Source organism: Tasmannia lanceolata, unplaced genomic scaffold (assembly GCF_043159265.1).
Source record: "Tasmannia lanceolata isolate RefF3 unplaced genomic scaffold, GAP_Taslan_0.1 ptg000002l, whole genome shotgun sequence".
NCBI lineage: Eukaryota > Viridiplantae > Streptophyta > Magnoliopsida > Canellales > Winteraceae > Tasmannia > Tasmannia lanceolata.
The window spans coordinates 52,938,342-52,952,337 of record NW_027518679.1 but is presented as its reverse complement, the minus strand read 5'-3'; the positions used below and the strand labels follow the sequence as shown (position 1 = coordinate 52,952,337).

The 13,996-nt window shown below is 37.6% G+C and overlaps 1 protein-coding gene across 1 annotated transcript; it reads right to left on the bottom strand.

The window, feature by feature from the left end:
* Positions 1 to 1,839: 1,839 nt before the first annotated feature.
* LOC143893031 (protein ROLLING AND ERECT LEAF 2-like) lies at positions 1,840 to 4,622 on the bottom strand. The gene is made up of 4 exons (XM_077397977.1): positions 4,211 to 4,622; positions 3,269 to 3,502; positions 2,930 to 3,087; positions 1,840 to 2,067 (listed from the first exon to the last, which is right to left on the bottom strand). The coding sequence occupies exons 1-4, from the start codon at positions 4,620 to 4,622 to the stop codon at positions 1,840 to 1,842; spliced, it is 1,032 nt and encodes a 343-aa protein (XP_077254092.1).
* Between the last annotated feature and the right edge of the window lie 9,374 nt (positions 4,623 to 13,996).

The following is a 13,996-nucleotide window of genomic DNA, read 5'->3' as shown; positions in this document are numbered from 1 at the left end:
CTTCTATTAGAATTTTATTTGACCCAAAACTAACTTCCTAAAACTCCTAAACCTTATCTCCTATCCTACTTCTACTAAAACACTAAGAAAATTTGTTCCCTACGTAAAAGATACTTAATGAAACTCAAAAATCCCTAAAATCTCTCAGCAAATCCTAATTAAAAGCAAACTAAAAGAAGGACTCTTTTAGGACTTGAGATCCATGAGGACTGTCGATCTTGGTGCCGTTGGGCAAGATGCACCTTCATCAGCTACCAAAGGAGGGATGGGAGTGAGAGAGAGCCGTGTGTTGAAGGGAGGAGATATCCACTAGGATGTACGAACAGAGTGTTGAAGGGAGGAGATATCCACTACAAAAGAATGAGAGCTTGAGAGAGGAACAGCCAAGAGAGAGAGGTATGTGACATTTTCTAGAACATGGGGTACATAGAAAATGACATCCACCCCTACTTTTCTAGAACCTTGAACATTTCAAATTCTCCTTTCATAAAACCTTTCCATAAACAAGAGAACCCCAAGAGAATGCATATATTGGTTATTTAGCAGTTTTAGGCTAATTAATGATATTGGCACTACAATATTTTGACAATGGAATGAACTCATCTTCTCATTTATAAGGATAGTGGCATAATTTTCTATTTATGCGAGTAGCGATGATTTTAGACTCACCTTACAGAATGATTTTGATAAAGGCAATCCTCAGTTCCTCACATTACGGCTCCGTTCACTTGTTTTCCCGGGAAAGGAAAAGAAAAGGTTTCCCGAGAAACTGACGTGGCCAAAGGAAAAGAAATCCCGAAAAACTGTGCAGGAAAAGGTTTCCCGGGAATGTTCACAGGCGCAGGAAAAGCAAATCTCATCAAAATGGTGGGAAATGGTTTCTCACACTTGCGAGAAAAGACTCTTTTCCACGTCATTTGTGGGATTTTCCATGTAATTTTTGACATTTTCCACCTAATCCTGTTAGTTTCTCGGGAAAAACAAGTGAACACCACTATTTTAGAGTGAAATGTGGAAGACTTAAATTAAGGGATTTTGCTGATTAGTCCCCACAGAGCATATTATCCAAGAAGTCCTACTTTTAAAAAATAATTGCTAAAACATACCTAAAACTAACATACGTCCATTTTCTCCATTTAAAATTTTAAAATAGCAATTTTACCACCAACTTCTTTAATCGGTTTTAGGCTGTTTTGATTTCCTTCCAATATTTTCGGAAATAAATTAGGAAATAAGTGAAAATAGTATCTCTTCCAATATTTTCGATTAAAATCATTCAACAAAAAATCATTCGACAAGTTGTTAACATTTTTCACTGCAAAGTAAATGATATGATTTAGGTTAATTTAGATGAATTTCATAATAAATTGAAAACCCCTCCCAATAAAAAATTGAATAGGGTCGGTTCGAGTTATCTTTTCTTCATGTGTAAATAAAGTAAGAAATTTTAAGAATATTTTTTCCTTTCAAACTTTTCCAGATAATTCCTATCTTGGTTGGATTACAAGAAAAATATTTCTGATTGAAAATTATTTCTTAGGAAAAATTTTCATTAATGATTTAAGGGGGGAATTATTCAGATTAATTGTGTGGGATAAATTCAAAAATATTGGAAGAGATCCTTTTTTATTAAAAAAAAAAAATTGGCTAAAACGTTAACACCTTTGTAGGATTTTACAAGATTTTTGTCTAAAGTAGTGAGATCCTATTTTCTCACCTTTTATCAATTATTCTCTAAAAGTAGGACTGCTTGGATAGTATTCTTTTGTTAGGGATTACTCATAAATTATTTTGTCATGTAGGGACTAATCAGCCAAGATCCCTAAAATGAATTAAACATTACCCATGACATAGCTCGACGAGCTGCGGAGCGAGTTCATCGTCCCTGACTTTGTTGATAGCTGAGGAGGTGGTGGAGACAGCCTGAGAAGTGACCGTGAGCAAAGACTGAAACGTCTTTACGACGGCATTGGTCTCGTCCAGCTTTGCATCCTCCACTCCCATGTATTCCTGATTTTGTAAATCTGAAAGCTTCTTTTGGTGCTTAATCTTCACCTTCTCTCTCGCCTACACTCCCAACAATAATAATATCATGCATCATGCTCATATATGCTTTTAAATAAATGAGTTTATATGGAGTGTAGCCCTATAGTCAGTGGAGTATTTTTCAAAAGTATCCCACGGCCCACTTGTAGAGTATGATGAACAAAGAATACCAAGAACAAGAAAAGAAGAGGGAAACGTCACTGCCTCTCTTTCTTTTTTTATTCATTCCATACTCTAAATCAAATACACAGACTCTATATATATACACGTATGAAAAAATCACACGTTCCCACATCTCTTTAATACTTAGTCAAATTCTACTACCTAAAATATCTGCTGTAGAAACCATAGATCAGAAGAAACACTCTAAAAAATAAACATAACTAAGAAACTTATTCTAATCAAAAGTGAACTCACACGATTCTCTAGATGGCATGATTTAGGTGGGGCCATTGTGATCCAGACCCTTCATCTGGTTACATGATCAGAAAATGGTATATACCCGATGATCCTAATTGTCCTATCAATGGTTAGAAATAAATACCAGATCCACACTCAAATATTAGAAACTTTGTAATGGACTAATTTTCAGATCATGGTTCGAAAAGGGTTACGTCGATCCTAACCCTCCGATCTGTAGAGGGTTAGGATCAACCCTCTAACATTTAGTCCTCTACAGATCAAAGGGTTAGGATCGACCTGTGAAAATAATTTTTGGGGCACAAACTATCTAGGCTGTGGCCCATCTAATGGACTGTTTGGATCATCCTATGGTGAGGGCCATACCGTACTTTTATAAAGTGAGAATTGTGATTATCAAAATACAGTAGTGCTGATAACATTTCCCTTCCAGAAAGCTCACTTTGGTATATAGGAAAAATACCTTCACTTTGTCGTATAGCTTCTCCTCCCACGCATGAAGAGTCTCCAATGTGGAGTAGTGGCTTTTCCGTGTGCCGGAAGCTTCACCCGTATCGGGTCTGTACTTGACCGCGAGAGGCGGAGGGTTACTAAGAACGCTGCTGGAAAGGTATACCGCCTCTGAATCAGAAATTCAAAACAAAAATTAGAGACCTGTGTATTGTAGAGACTATGCTTGGCTTTATGTGGGGCCACTAGCTTCCTTGTTTGAATTACATTCCAACATGTATACTGTATCATCATCAAAACAAGAGAGTCCGAATATCAACTTTGGAGAATTTTTGTTCTTTTCTTTACTTACTCTTCAACTGCCGGAAATTCTGATTGAACTGAGCCCGGTCAGTCTCAAGCAGATCAGAGACGGGTCCGCCAGCCTCAGCCGCCTTGATAAAATTCTTGTTTATCTCGTCCTTGAAGTTGATCAGATCTCGGTGCCCGACGACATTCATGGGATTGGAGAATTCAACATCTGCAGTTGGGGTTCCGGTCTCCGATGTCTCTGCCAGATCGATATCGGGCCTCGCTTCTAGTAGAACTGAAGAAGGAATTAAGATAGCAAAATCAAAATAAATTTAACTAACTTGAGTTTACATTTTTTTTTTCAGAAGAAAGATAACACATAGAAGAAGAAGAGCAAAGTGCTTTTCGATCAAAGCTTTCTTAAAACTCTCTTTTTAAACACACAAAAGAATGATCCATTTGGATTTTTTGGGATAGATGACTTTCAGGATTGGTTTGGGAATGGGAGTGAAGAAATATCCTCTACTCACTTCAATTACTAGTTTCATGAGTCGGAGGCGCTCTTAGCAAGGGGCAGAAAGGATATGAAAATTGGATATCGGATCTCGCTTCTGGTAGAGCGGGAGAAGGAATTAAGATGGCAAAATCAAAATAAAATTTAAGTAACTTGAGTTTTTTTATTGCAGAAGAAAGATAACTCATAGAAGAACAAGAAAGATAACTTATTCTGTTGTTGTTGTGTTTTTTCTGTTTCTGCTTACTTATCTTGTAATCTGTTCTATTGGGCTGTGCCACCTCGGGCTTCCCTTTCCATTCTAATATGATTCATCATTTCAAAAAAAAAAGAAGAAGAGCAAAAGTGTTTTTATCCATCAAAGCTTTCTTAAAACTCTCTTTTTAGTCCTCCATCTCAGTAGTCCATATATCCTAATACAATTCAAAAGACTAATACAAAAAGATTAATAATAATAACAATAATAAAAAGAATTCCTAATTTTCTCACCTGATTTGGAGGAGGATGAGCAACTGCTTTCTTCATATGGCGGTGCGGAAGGGGGTGGGTAGTCCTGCCAATGCCAGGCCACGGATGAGGAGCTCAAATCGTTTGAATTAGCGGGTAAATGAGAGTATTTTCGATTTTTTAAGGAGGCGGTAGGAATATCATTTGAGTTGGAGAAGATGTGAGAGGGAAGGGTGGTTGGGGAAGGGAAGTCGGACATGGAGGCTTCGAGATGAGGAGAGGAGGAGAGGCATTGGGAGAGAGAGGAGCCCATGAGGAGAAGAGACTGGAGGTAGTTGGAGTGAGCAGAAGCTAAGTGACGACGAGAGTAGACGACCTGTTTCATGAGTCGCCAGCGGTCCTCACAACGTCGGACGGGGTGTTCATTGTCGAATTTCGACGCGGAACAACCCATCGGGGAAGGAGGTTTTGGCTCAATAGTCTACTGCAACCTTGTTCCCAAGGCCAAACAAAAAGGATTTCAAAACAGGAAAATAAACAGGGGAGTGACGTGGCCTTTTTTTATTATTGAGAAATGATACCCCAGGTCGAAGGTGGGTGTGGGTGTGGGGTGTGGAAATATCAATTCCATGCTTATTTTTATTTTCAGAACTAATTGATATTTCCATACCACTTGCTTTTAGACTATTGGCAAAGGGGTCCGAACCTGAACCTGAGCCAAGTTACGTTCACCTGGCAAAGAAAAACGTTGAAGGGGATGAATTTATCCTCAAGCGGTGAACCATTCTCACAGAAACCCTTAATTTGCTTCCTGATTCGGAACAAGAGCGCAGTCTTAGATTTCTGGGCACACCCTATCTACATCTAGGCCGATAAATGAATGGTTTTGGATCAGCCCAAAAATAAAGAAAAACGTTCAAGGGGAAACTGGTCTGGACCAAGTTTCCTCCACTCCTGCTACTAGTCTAAGGGTTTTAGTATCGAGTGCCCTAATGGCACCTGTTGAGGTGCGTTGAAATAAATTGAATATTTTTATCCCTAAGGGCAGTTCTTACTTGTTGGAAGTAATGCGCCCACCCCAAGTATTTCACGTTAAAGTTGAGTCTGTCAAAGTTTCTCATACTTATTGTTCTAGAACTCTCATCTCTTATCTTTATATTAGGAGGAAGTCTAGACTGAAGGGAGCTCCCCCATTGGCTGCACATCACCATCATGTTTGACTTTTCAGCCGTTACTATTGCATGATGGTGATGTGTAGCCAATAGGAGATCCCTTTCTTGTTTTTTAAGGGCTCCCTTTAGTCTAGAGTTTCTCTTTATTAGTTATAAAGTTAAAAGCTATTTTATAGACCTCTTATCTTCATATTAGTTTATGAGGAATGCACGTGCACCATAAAAAACTGTGGGGCCACATTTAGTGGGTGATCCAAACCTTTCATTCGTTGGACCCCGACGTAGATGGGTCCAAGAAAATTTTCTCCATAGGTTGTGCCTAACCCTTCAATTTGTGGAAGTTTTAAATGGATGGAGCAGGACAAAACCCATGGTCGGATTTCGACGTGGTACAACCCATGGTGGAAGGAAGAAAACTTGGCTCAACTGCTCGAGAATGGGCAAGGAAATCTCTGCTATTAGTGTAATCCTGTATTTTACATTCTCTGTTTTTAATAATTTTGGATTAGTTTTTCAATATGTGGTGATCAAAACATATTTTCTCCCATGGATGCTTTCAAGCTTTATAATACCTTACTGTTGAATATGTTATTTTCATGGTTTGTTAACCAAAGTTCTTGGTTTCTCATTTGAATATGGATACATTTTCCAATGACGGTGTGTTTTGAGGGAATACTACATTCTTATATGTAATTTAGATTAATTTTATTGTTTACAATCATTGTTTTATTTATTTAAATGTTTAGATTAGTTATAGATTAATGATTAATTTATTTGAATAAAATGCATAGACACACACAGACAGTGGACCGAGCATTCTAACTTTTCTAAAAAAATTAATTTTGTACAACGCTTAGCAGGACCTACTAGGACACTCCGATGGACGGTCCGATTTGAAATGGATCGTGACCGTGACATGCGAACTAGGATCCGAAGAACAATCCGATTCGACCGTTAAGAAATTTAAATGGATCATGACTGTGACATAGATGGATACGATCCGAAGTGGATCAACTGACACCCCTAATTATAATATAGCAGGATGGGGGTTTCACTAATCACGCTCATGTGGACAGCCTCCCCATCACAACCTGATTATTACTTTATAATGCTTGACTTGAATTTCCATGGTCACATTGGGGACTCTTTGTTATTGGTTGTGCAAAGATATTCGTTGTTAATTCATGTGCCTTGTAATGGGAGATTTACACCAATTAGAATGTCTGCCACGTAGGATATTATAACTTACGTGGCAAATTAATTGATATCAAATTTCATGAATTAAGATCCAAGCTTATAACCTATGGAAAAAAACATAAATTATGACAGGGTGCTTACATGATAATTGATGACAATAAGGACACTCTTTGATCCAGGTGGATCTTGGGTAAAGAGTGGGCCCGATTGGAGGCGCCACACTTTTTAGCAATGGCGTGGCTGTTTTTTTGGCTCATTAGGTAAAGATAATGACGTGGTACAAGTTGCAACATTAACAGCAATGGGAAGCAAGGAATTCCAAAATATGAAGACTCTTCTTGTTCGTTGCCTTAGCTAGATATGCTACGAGATTTTTTAGTTACCTACCCAGATATGCACAGATCTCATAGTTTTGCCAAATCAATTACGAGACTTATTTGAAGCCATCTAGATATGCTAGATTGGGGAGTTTTGTGAAATCGTCAGGGAAGAGAGTTCTAGTAGTACTTGTTTTCTTTTCTTATTAAAAAAAAGGCACCGGAGGAGATGGCCAGTATGGATGATGTTAGGCGTAAAATCGATATATTCGGTACCGAACCTCAAACCCCTTCTCCATTACTCAACTGGATCGACATAGTACCCGCAGCAACACTCGGTAACGAGCATTGATTGGACCTCCTTGATACTTCTCCCTTGAGCGGTACCGAGCTACCAAGGGAATCAAACACAATTGCGGGGATCTCGCTCCCAAACGGGAAATCCGGACGGCCGTTACACGTAAGGCGCGGCTTTTGAATTCAAAACATCCCTCTTAAATCACCATCCACGATCTTCGCCCGGAATCATTGGAAATCGTATCTGCATGTGTTTATTCGCCAGCTATCAAGCTCTACGTGGGTTAAATCTAGGGTATGATTGATGTCTCCACGATCTTATTCTTCCGCCATCACACTCTACGTAGGCGAAATCAAAGGCACGATTGATATCTCCAAGATCGTGGATCTCCACCCCTATAAAAAGGGGACTACGCACTCAAGCAAGGGGATCCAACTCTCCCTCTCTTCTTCTTTGGTCTGGTAACTTGACTTAGCCCTCTCCCATTCCCCGTCCATTGTCTGTGATTGCCCGTCTCTGATTTGAGTGTCGAAGTGGCCGTCCGGAGACACAACTCTGGGCCCGCTGACGCTTTTTCTGTGAGCGCAGGATTATAGGTTTTGCGAAGCTAGTTCGTGCAGTCGGATTTTGGGCGTCATCAGATGGATTGTTATTTTCTTAAAGTGAATGAGAAATACAATGAGGAGAAAAAGAACGAATTCCTATTCCATATATCTCTTGTACTTGTTTTTTTTTTCCTTTCCATGAAAATTTAGAACAAGCGAAATCCAAATCCAATTTTGGATCACTCTTCTCTTCAGTCTAATCTTTTTAAAGCATGAATAATAAGGCAACAAATCTACTACTATATAGCTAGAGAGAAGGAATTTCTTTTCTTTTCCCTGAGATTTACACGTCAGCATTACTCTTTTACCATTAACCCCTTTGCTGATATCTAACATCTATCTTTATGAGAAATTATTTGAGGGTAAAATCGTAATCTATATACGAAAAGTACCGACCAAGGGTACCTGTCTATGACAATTACGAAAAAAAACTACCAAGAAGAGGTAAAGACATATGACAATGACGAAAGAACTACTTGATATTACTCATGCAGGGCACTTGCAAAATATTAACGGATTTCGGGCACCTGAAGAGGAACAACATTTATGGAAATTTCTTTTTTTTTTTAATCAGGGATTTTCACGTCAGCATTACTGTTTTACCGTTAACCCCTTTGCTGATATTTCACATCTATCTCTATGAGAAATTATTTGAGGGTCAAAATCATAATCTACATACGAAAAGTACCGACACAAGGTACCTGTCTATGACAATTACGGAAAAAACTACCAAGAAGAGGTAAAGACATATGACAATGAAGAAAGAACTACTTTATATTCCTCATGCAGGACAATTGCAAAATATTGACGGATTCAGGGCACCTGAAGAGGATCAACAATTATGTAAACCTCTATCGATTGGAGGGCTAGGATCAGCCTATATCGATTGGAGGGCTAGGATCAACCCATGGAAATGATTTTACGGGCACAACCGATTGATGTTGTGTTCCATCACATAGACGGCTTGGATAAACCTATAACCCTCTATAGATCGGAGGGTTCGGATCAACCTATGTTAATTATTTTTGGGGCACAACCTATGTAGGCAGTGGCCCATCTAATGGACGGTTTGGATCATCCTATGGTACGGGCCATACCGTACATTTTAATAAAGTGAGGAGTGTGATCATCAAAATACGGTGAGTAGTGCCATTATAAAATATGGTAGTAAGGACATTAGCACTATATATAATTTGAAACCATCGTTGTTACTTCGATGTTCCCATGCGGGTCGAGTTCAACCCGAATTTGGGTTAGGTCGGGTTAAGCTTTTTCTTAAATCGGGTTGGGTTGGGAAAAATCAACCTGAATTGGAAATCGGGTCGGGTCGGGTCGGGTTGGCTATCGGGCAACCCGACCCGACCGGAAACCCAAAACCCGAATTTGGGTTCCATTTGAAGAAGTTCTGTATATGTGTTTTTCTTTTTCAACATTGAAATAGTCTCCACATTCCAAAATGGATGGTTTGGATAATCCTATCGTGCGGGCCATACCGTACTTTAATAAAGTGAGGAGTGTGATCATCAAAATATAGTAGTGCGGATAACATTTCCCTTTGTTAATTGTTAGTCCCTGTTGGGTTTGGATTTTGAGAACCGAATGAGAGTTAAAAACTTATTATTGGTGACTCACTATTGGTTCTCAAAATCCAAAACAACCCGGCTTGAGATGAGGTGGTCAACAATTGGTACCATATCAAATCGGGTCAACCTGACCCAACCCAACCCAAATTGGAAATCGGGTTGGGTCGGGTTGAGGAAATTGCAAATCAGGTTGGGTCGGGTTGGAAATCGGGTTAGGTCAGGTTGGGTTGGAAAATATGGGTTCCTCGGGTTGGGTTGGGTTGAGACCCAAGTTGCACCCCTAACGAAGACGAAAAAACTACTTTTCCTTATTGACTATGTGCGGGTCAAATTACGGAAAGTTTGATATTACGAATGCAGGACACCTGTAAAAATATTGACGAATTCTGGGCACCTTAAGGGGAACAACAATTATGGAAACCTCTATATTATAATAGATTGGTTTAGAAGATTACAGTACTATCTCTTTAATTAAATCCTTAGAATGGCTGTGGAAAGGTTGGGATTTAAAATCCCACTACAACATACTATATGGGAACTGTCCATTTAGATCTCCCTAATTCTTCTCATGGTGGAGATTATGTATGGAAGGAGAGTACTTTTATTTGAGGAAATAGATGTCCATGTATAAGTTTAGGAAGTCTTTTAATTTCTTTTGAGATTACGTTAATACTCCTTTTCCTAGTTCAATTAACGACCCAGAATTGTTTTCAAGTCCAAGTGTGTAACACCCGGCCCCATACGAACATATTAGGAGTTATTTACTTTTTTAATGCTAGTAAAAGATGTCCAGTGCCACTAAAGTATTTTATAATTTGTTTATTTTAAGACTTTGTAAAGACTTCTGCTTCTTCTTCTTCTTTTTCTTTTTTTTGACGACGTAGGATGTCCTCACCTCCTTCGGGAGTAGGACTAATCCCTACGGATACACGCAACGATCCACTCACCACGCGTATCAGGTAAGTCGCGAGCGGGATTCCAACACAGGGAGCAAACCTTTTGCTTCTTTATTTTGTGAATGGAATAAATTATTATTAACAAATTAGTATAACTTTTTAAAATTATTTTTTAATAGGCACCCTGATCAGGAAGTCCAACTGAGAAGTGAAAAAACATAACTAATTTTCCATATAAGTTGGAGAGGACTTGTGAAAGTTCCAATCAGAAGTCAGAGGGACCCATGTCATGAAATCAATTGGCACGGTCGAAACCAAAAAAAAATATGTAGGGAATTTAAAAGGGTAAAACTCACCCGTAAAAGCTAGCCGGTAGAGGGATGGTGCACTTTCCCTTATAACGCATCCCAGTCCACCTCTAGCAAATGGATATTTGCTACAAACTTTTACTTTTCAAAAAAAAGAAAAAGAAAAGAAATATAAACCATCATCTATCAGTTAATCCACACTGCTAGTAAATCAATTTGTAGAAAACAGCGTATTCCTTGTATATTCCAACAGACTCGTGGTCGTTATAATCAGTAAACATGTTTCATTGATTCTTTTAGTTATCCTATGGAAATGAATTTTGGCACTGTGGAGATTATGTATGGAAGGGGTGTCATTATCAAAATCAAAATCAAAACTCAAGTATGTGTAATTTTTTTTTTTTTTTTTTTGCTCAGGGTGCCTTTATCAGTAGAGGCTACAATTATGTTTTGTTTTAGACACCATATAATTCTCATAATCAACTCCCCATGAAACTAGTGGGCCTTATTAGCAAACCCAAAAACTCAAACCTATGCATTAGGAGAATCACAGCCCATTTTTTATAGGATTTACCCAACCGTTTTAACACCCTTTCATAGAATGGGCTAGGATCATCCTATGGGAAATTGGGCTAATTACGATATGGCCCATCTAATGGACGGTTGGATCATCATATGGTGTAAGCTGTACATTAGTTTTGAAAACAACTGAACTATAGTGGTTTTCACGATGTAAAATCTTATAAATAGAGATATAGGTACGTATAGATATCTATATCCAAGTTGGTCCTATTTTGTCTTTGTGAAGAGTTTAGTTGGGCGGGACGATGACCGAAAGTCTCGGGTGGGTCCCGCTCATTCAGCCCATCTATAATCCAGTTGTATGTGTATATATACAATAGCTATGCATATGCACAAATCATATACAAATATATAGAGTAGCCATATATACACAATAGTTATATGTATGTAAGTATGCTTTTTTTGACTGATGCACCACACTGACGTCACAATGACGTGTGCATCTTGATGTGCAATACACGTCACTATGGATATATTATGCATACACCGTAACTATGTGTATAGTAATTGGAAGCTGATATTTCCCCCTTTAAGGAAAAATGCATGTGTGTTGCACGTGGGACTCAAATATCAGTTCAAATAATGCAAAATGAAGTGGCAATCTAATATTGGAGTTGATTAAAAAGAACAACTACCTAAAATCTATTCATATAATAGGGAAAATAGTATTACTTTATCTTTTACCGAAATTTTTATCTGAAACCGAAACGTTCACATTTCCAAGACGATGGAAAGTTAAATTGAAATTTAAAATCTTGCTCTTAAGTATGGTTTGAAATTTCGACTGAAATCCAAATCCGGTCAACCCGAAATGGTATGAAATTTCATTTGCCTCGCAATTTTGTTCCGAAATTTAATTGAATTTTCAAAATTTCGATCAAAATTTCATTTCCCCCCGAAATCCTGTTCCGAAATTTAAGGAATATCCCCAAAAAATATGGATTTTATCACTTATTTAATATTATCTTGAAAATTTGGCCAAAATTACTGAAATTTTGACCGAGTTAAAGTATCTTTTAAATTGATTTTTATGGATTTCGCATGAAATCCGACTAAATCAATGAAAGACTATTTTTCTCGTATAGAATTTTGACCGAAATTTCGGTAATTTCAGCTGAAATTTCGGGATAATTTTAAATAATTGATATAGGCTGATCCTAGCCCTCCAATCGATATAGGCTGATCCTAGCCTTCCAATCGATAGAGGTTTCCATAATTGTTATTCCTCTTGAGGTGCCCGAAATCTGTCAATATTTTGCAAGTGTCCTGCATGAGTAATAAAAAAGTTGTTGTTTCGTCATTGTCATATGTCCTTACCTCTTCTTGGTATTTTATTTCGTAATTCACATAGTTTTGTCGTGATGAGTTTAGTTGGGCGGGACGATGACCGAAAGTCTCGGGTGGGTCCCGCTCATTCAGCCCATCTATGATCCAGTTGTATGTGTATATATACAATAGCTATGCATATGCACAAATCATATGCAAATATATACAGTAGCCATATATACACAATAGTTATATGTATATAAGTATGCTTTTTTTGACTGATGCACCACACTGACATCACAATGACGTGTGCATCTTGATGTGCAATACACGTCACTATGGATATATTATGCATACACCGTAACTATGTGTATAGTAATTGGGCGCTGATATTTCCCCTTGTAGGTTAGTCGGAAAAATGCACGGTTGCACGTGGGACCCAAATATCAGTTCAAATAATGCAAAATGAAGTGGCAATATAATATTGGAGTTGATTAAAAGAACAACTACCTAGGATCTATTCATATAATAGGGAAAATAGTATTACTTTATCTTTTACCGAAATTTTTATCTGAAACAGAAACGTTCACATTTCCAAGACGATCGAAACTTAAACTGAAATTTAAAATCTTGCTCTTAAGCATGGTTTGAAATTTCGATTGAAATCCAAATCCGGTCAACCCGAAATGGTATGAAATTTCTAACGAAATTTCGTTTTGCTTCTCAATTTTGTTCCGAAATTTAACTGAATTTTCAAAATTTCGATCAAATTTCAATTCCCCCCGAAATCCCGTTCCGAAATTTAAGGAACATCCCAGAAAAATATGGATTTTATCCCTTATTAATATTATCCTGAAATTTCGGCCAAAATTACTGAAATTTTGACCGAGTTAAAGTATCTTTTAAATTGATTTTTATGGATTTCGCATGAAATCCGACTAAATCAATGAACGACTATTTTTCTCGTATAGAATTTTGACCGAAATTTCGGGATAATTTAAAATAATTATTAATATTATTTAATGTTATCCTAACCCTCCAATCGATATAGGATGATCCTAGCCCTCCTATCAATAGAGGTTTTCATAATTATTGTTCATCTTCAGTAATTATTAATATTATTTAATATTATCCTAGCCCTCCAATCGATATAGGCTGATCCTAGCCCTCCAATTGATAGAGGTTTCCATAATTGTTGTTCCTCTTAAGGTGCCCGGAATCTGTCAATATTTTGCAAGTGTCCTGCATGAGTAATAAAAAGTTATTGTTTCGTCATTGTCATATGTCTTTACCTTTTCTTGGTATTTTTTTCGTAATTGTCATAGACAGGTACCCATGTCGATACTTTTCGTATGTATATTACAATTTTACCCTAAAGAAAGTAGTTAATATCATAACTTATTATTAAAGAGAATAGGCAAAATACATCTGGGATATAGATGAGATTTTTAGCAAAGGGTGGAAGAACTTAACCCATGATTCCGCCTTTATATGTACTAGTAAAAACGCACGTGCAATGCACGTGCGTGAACAAAGGATTATCATCTGTAAATTATTTTTTGGGAACAATCAATTTATATCGTGGCCCATTAAATGGACGGTTT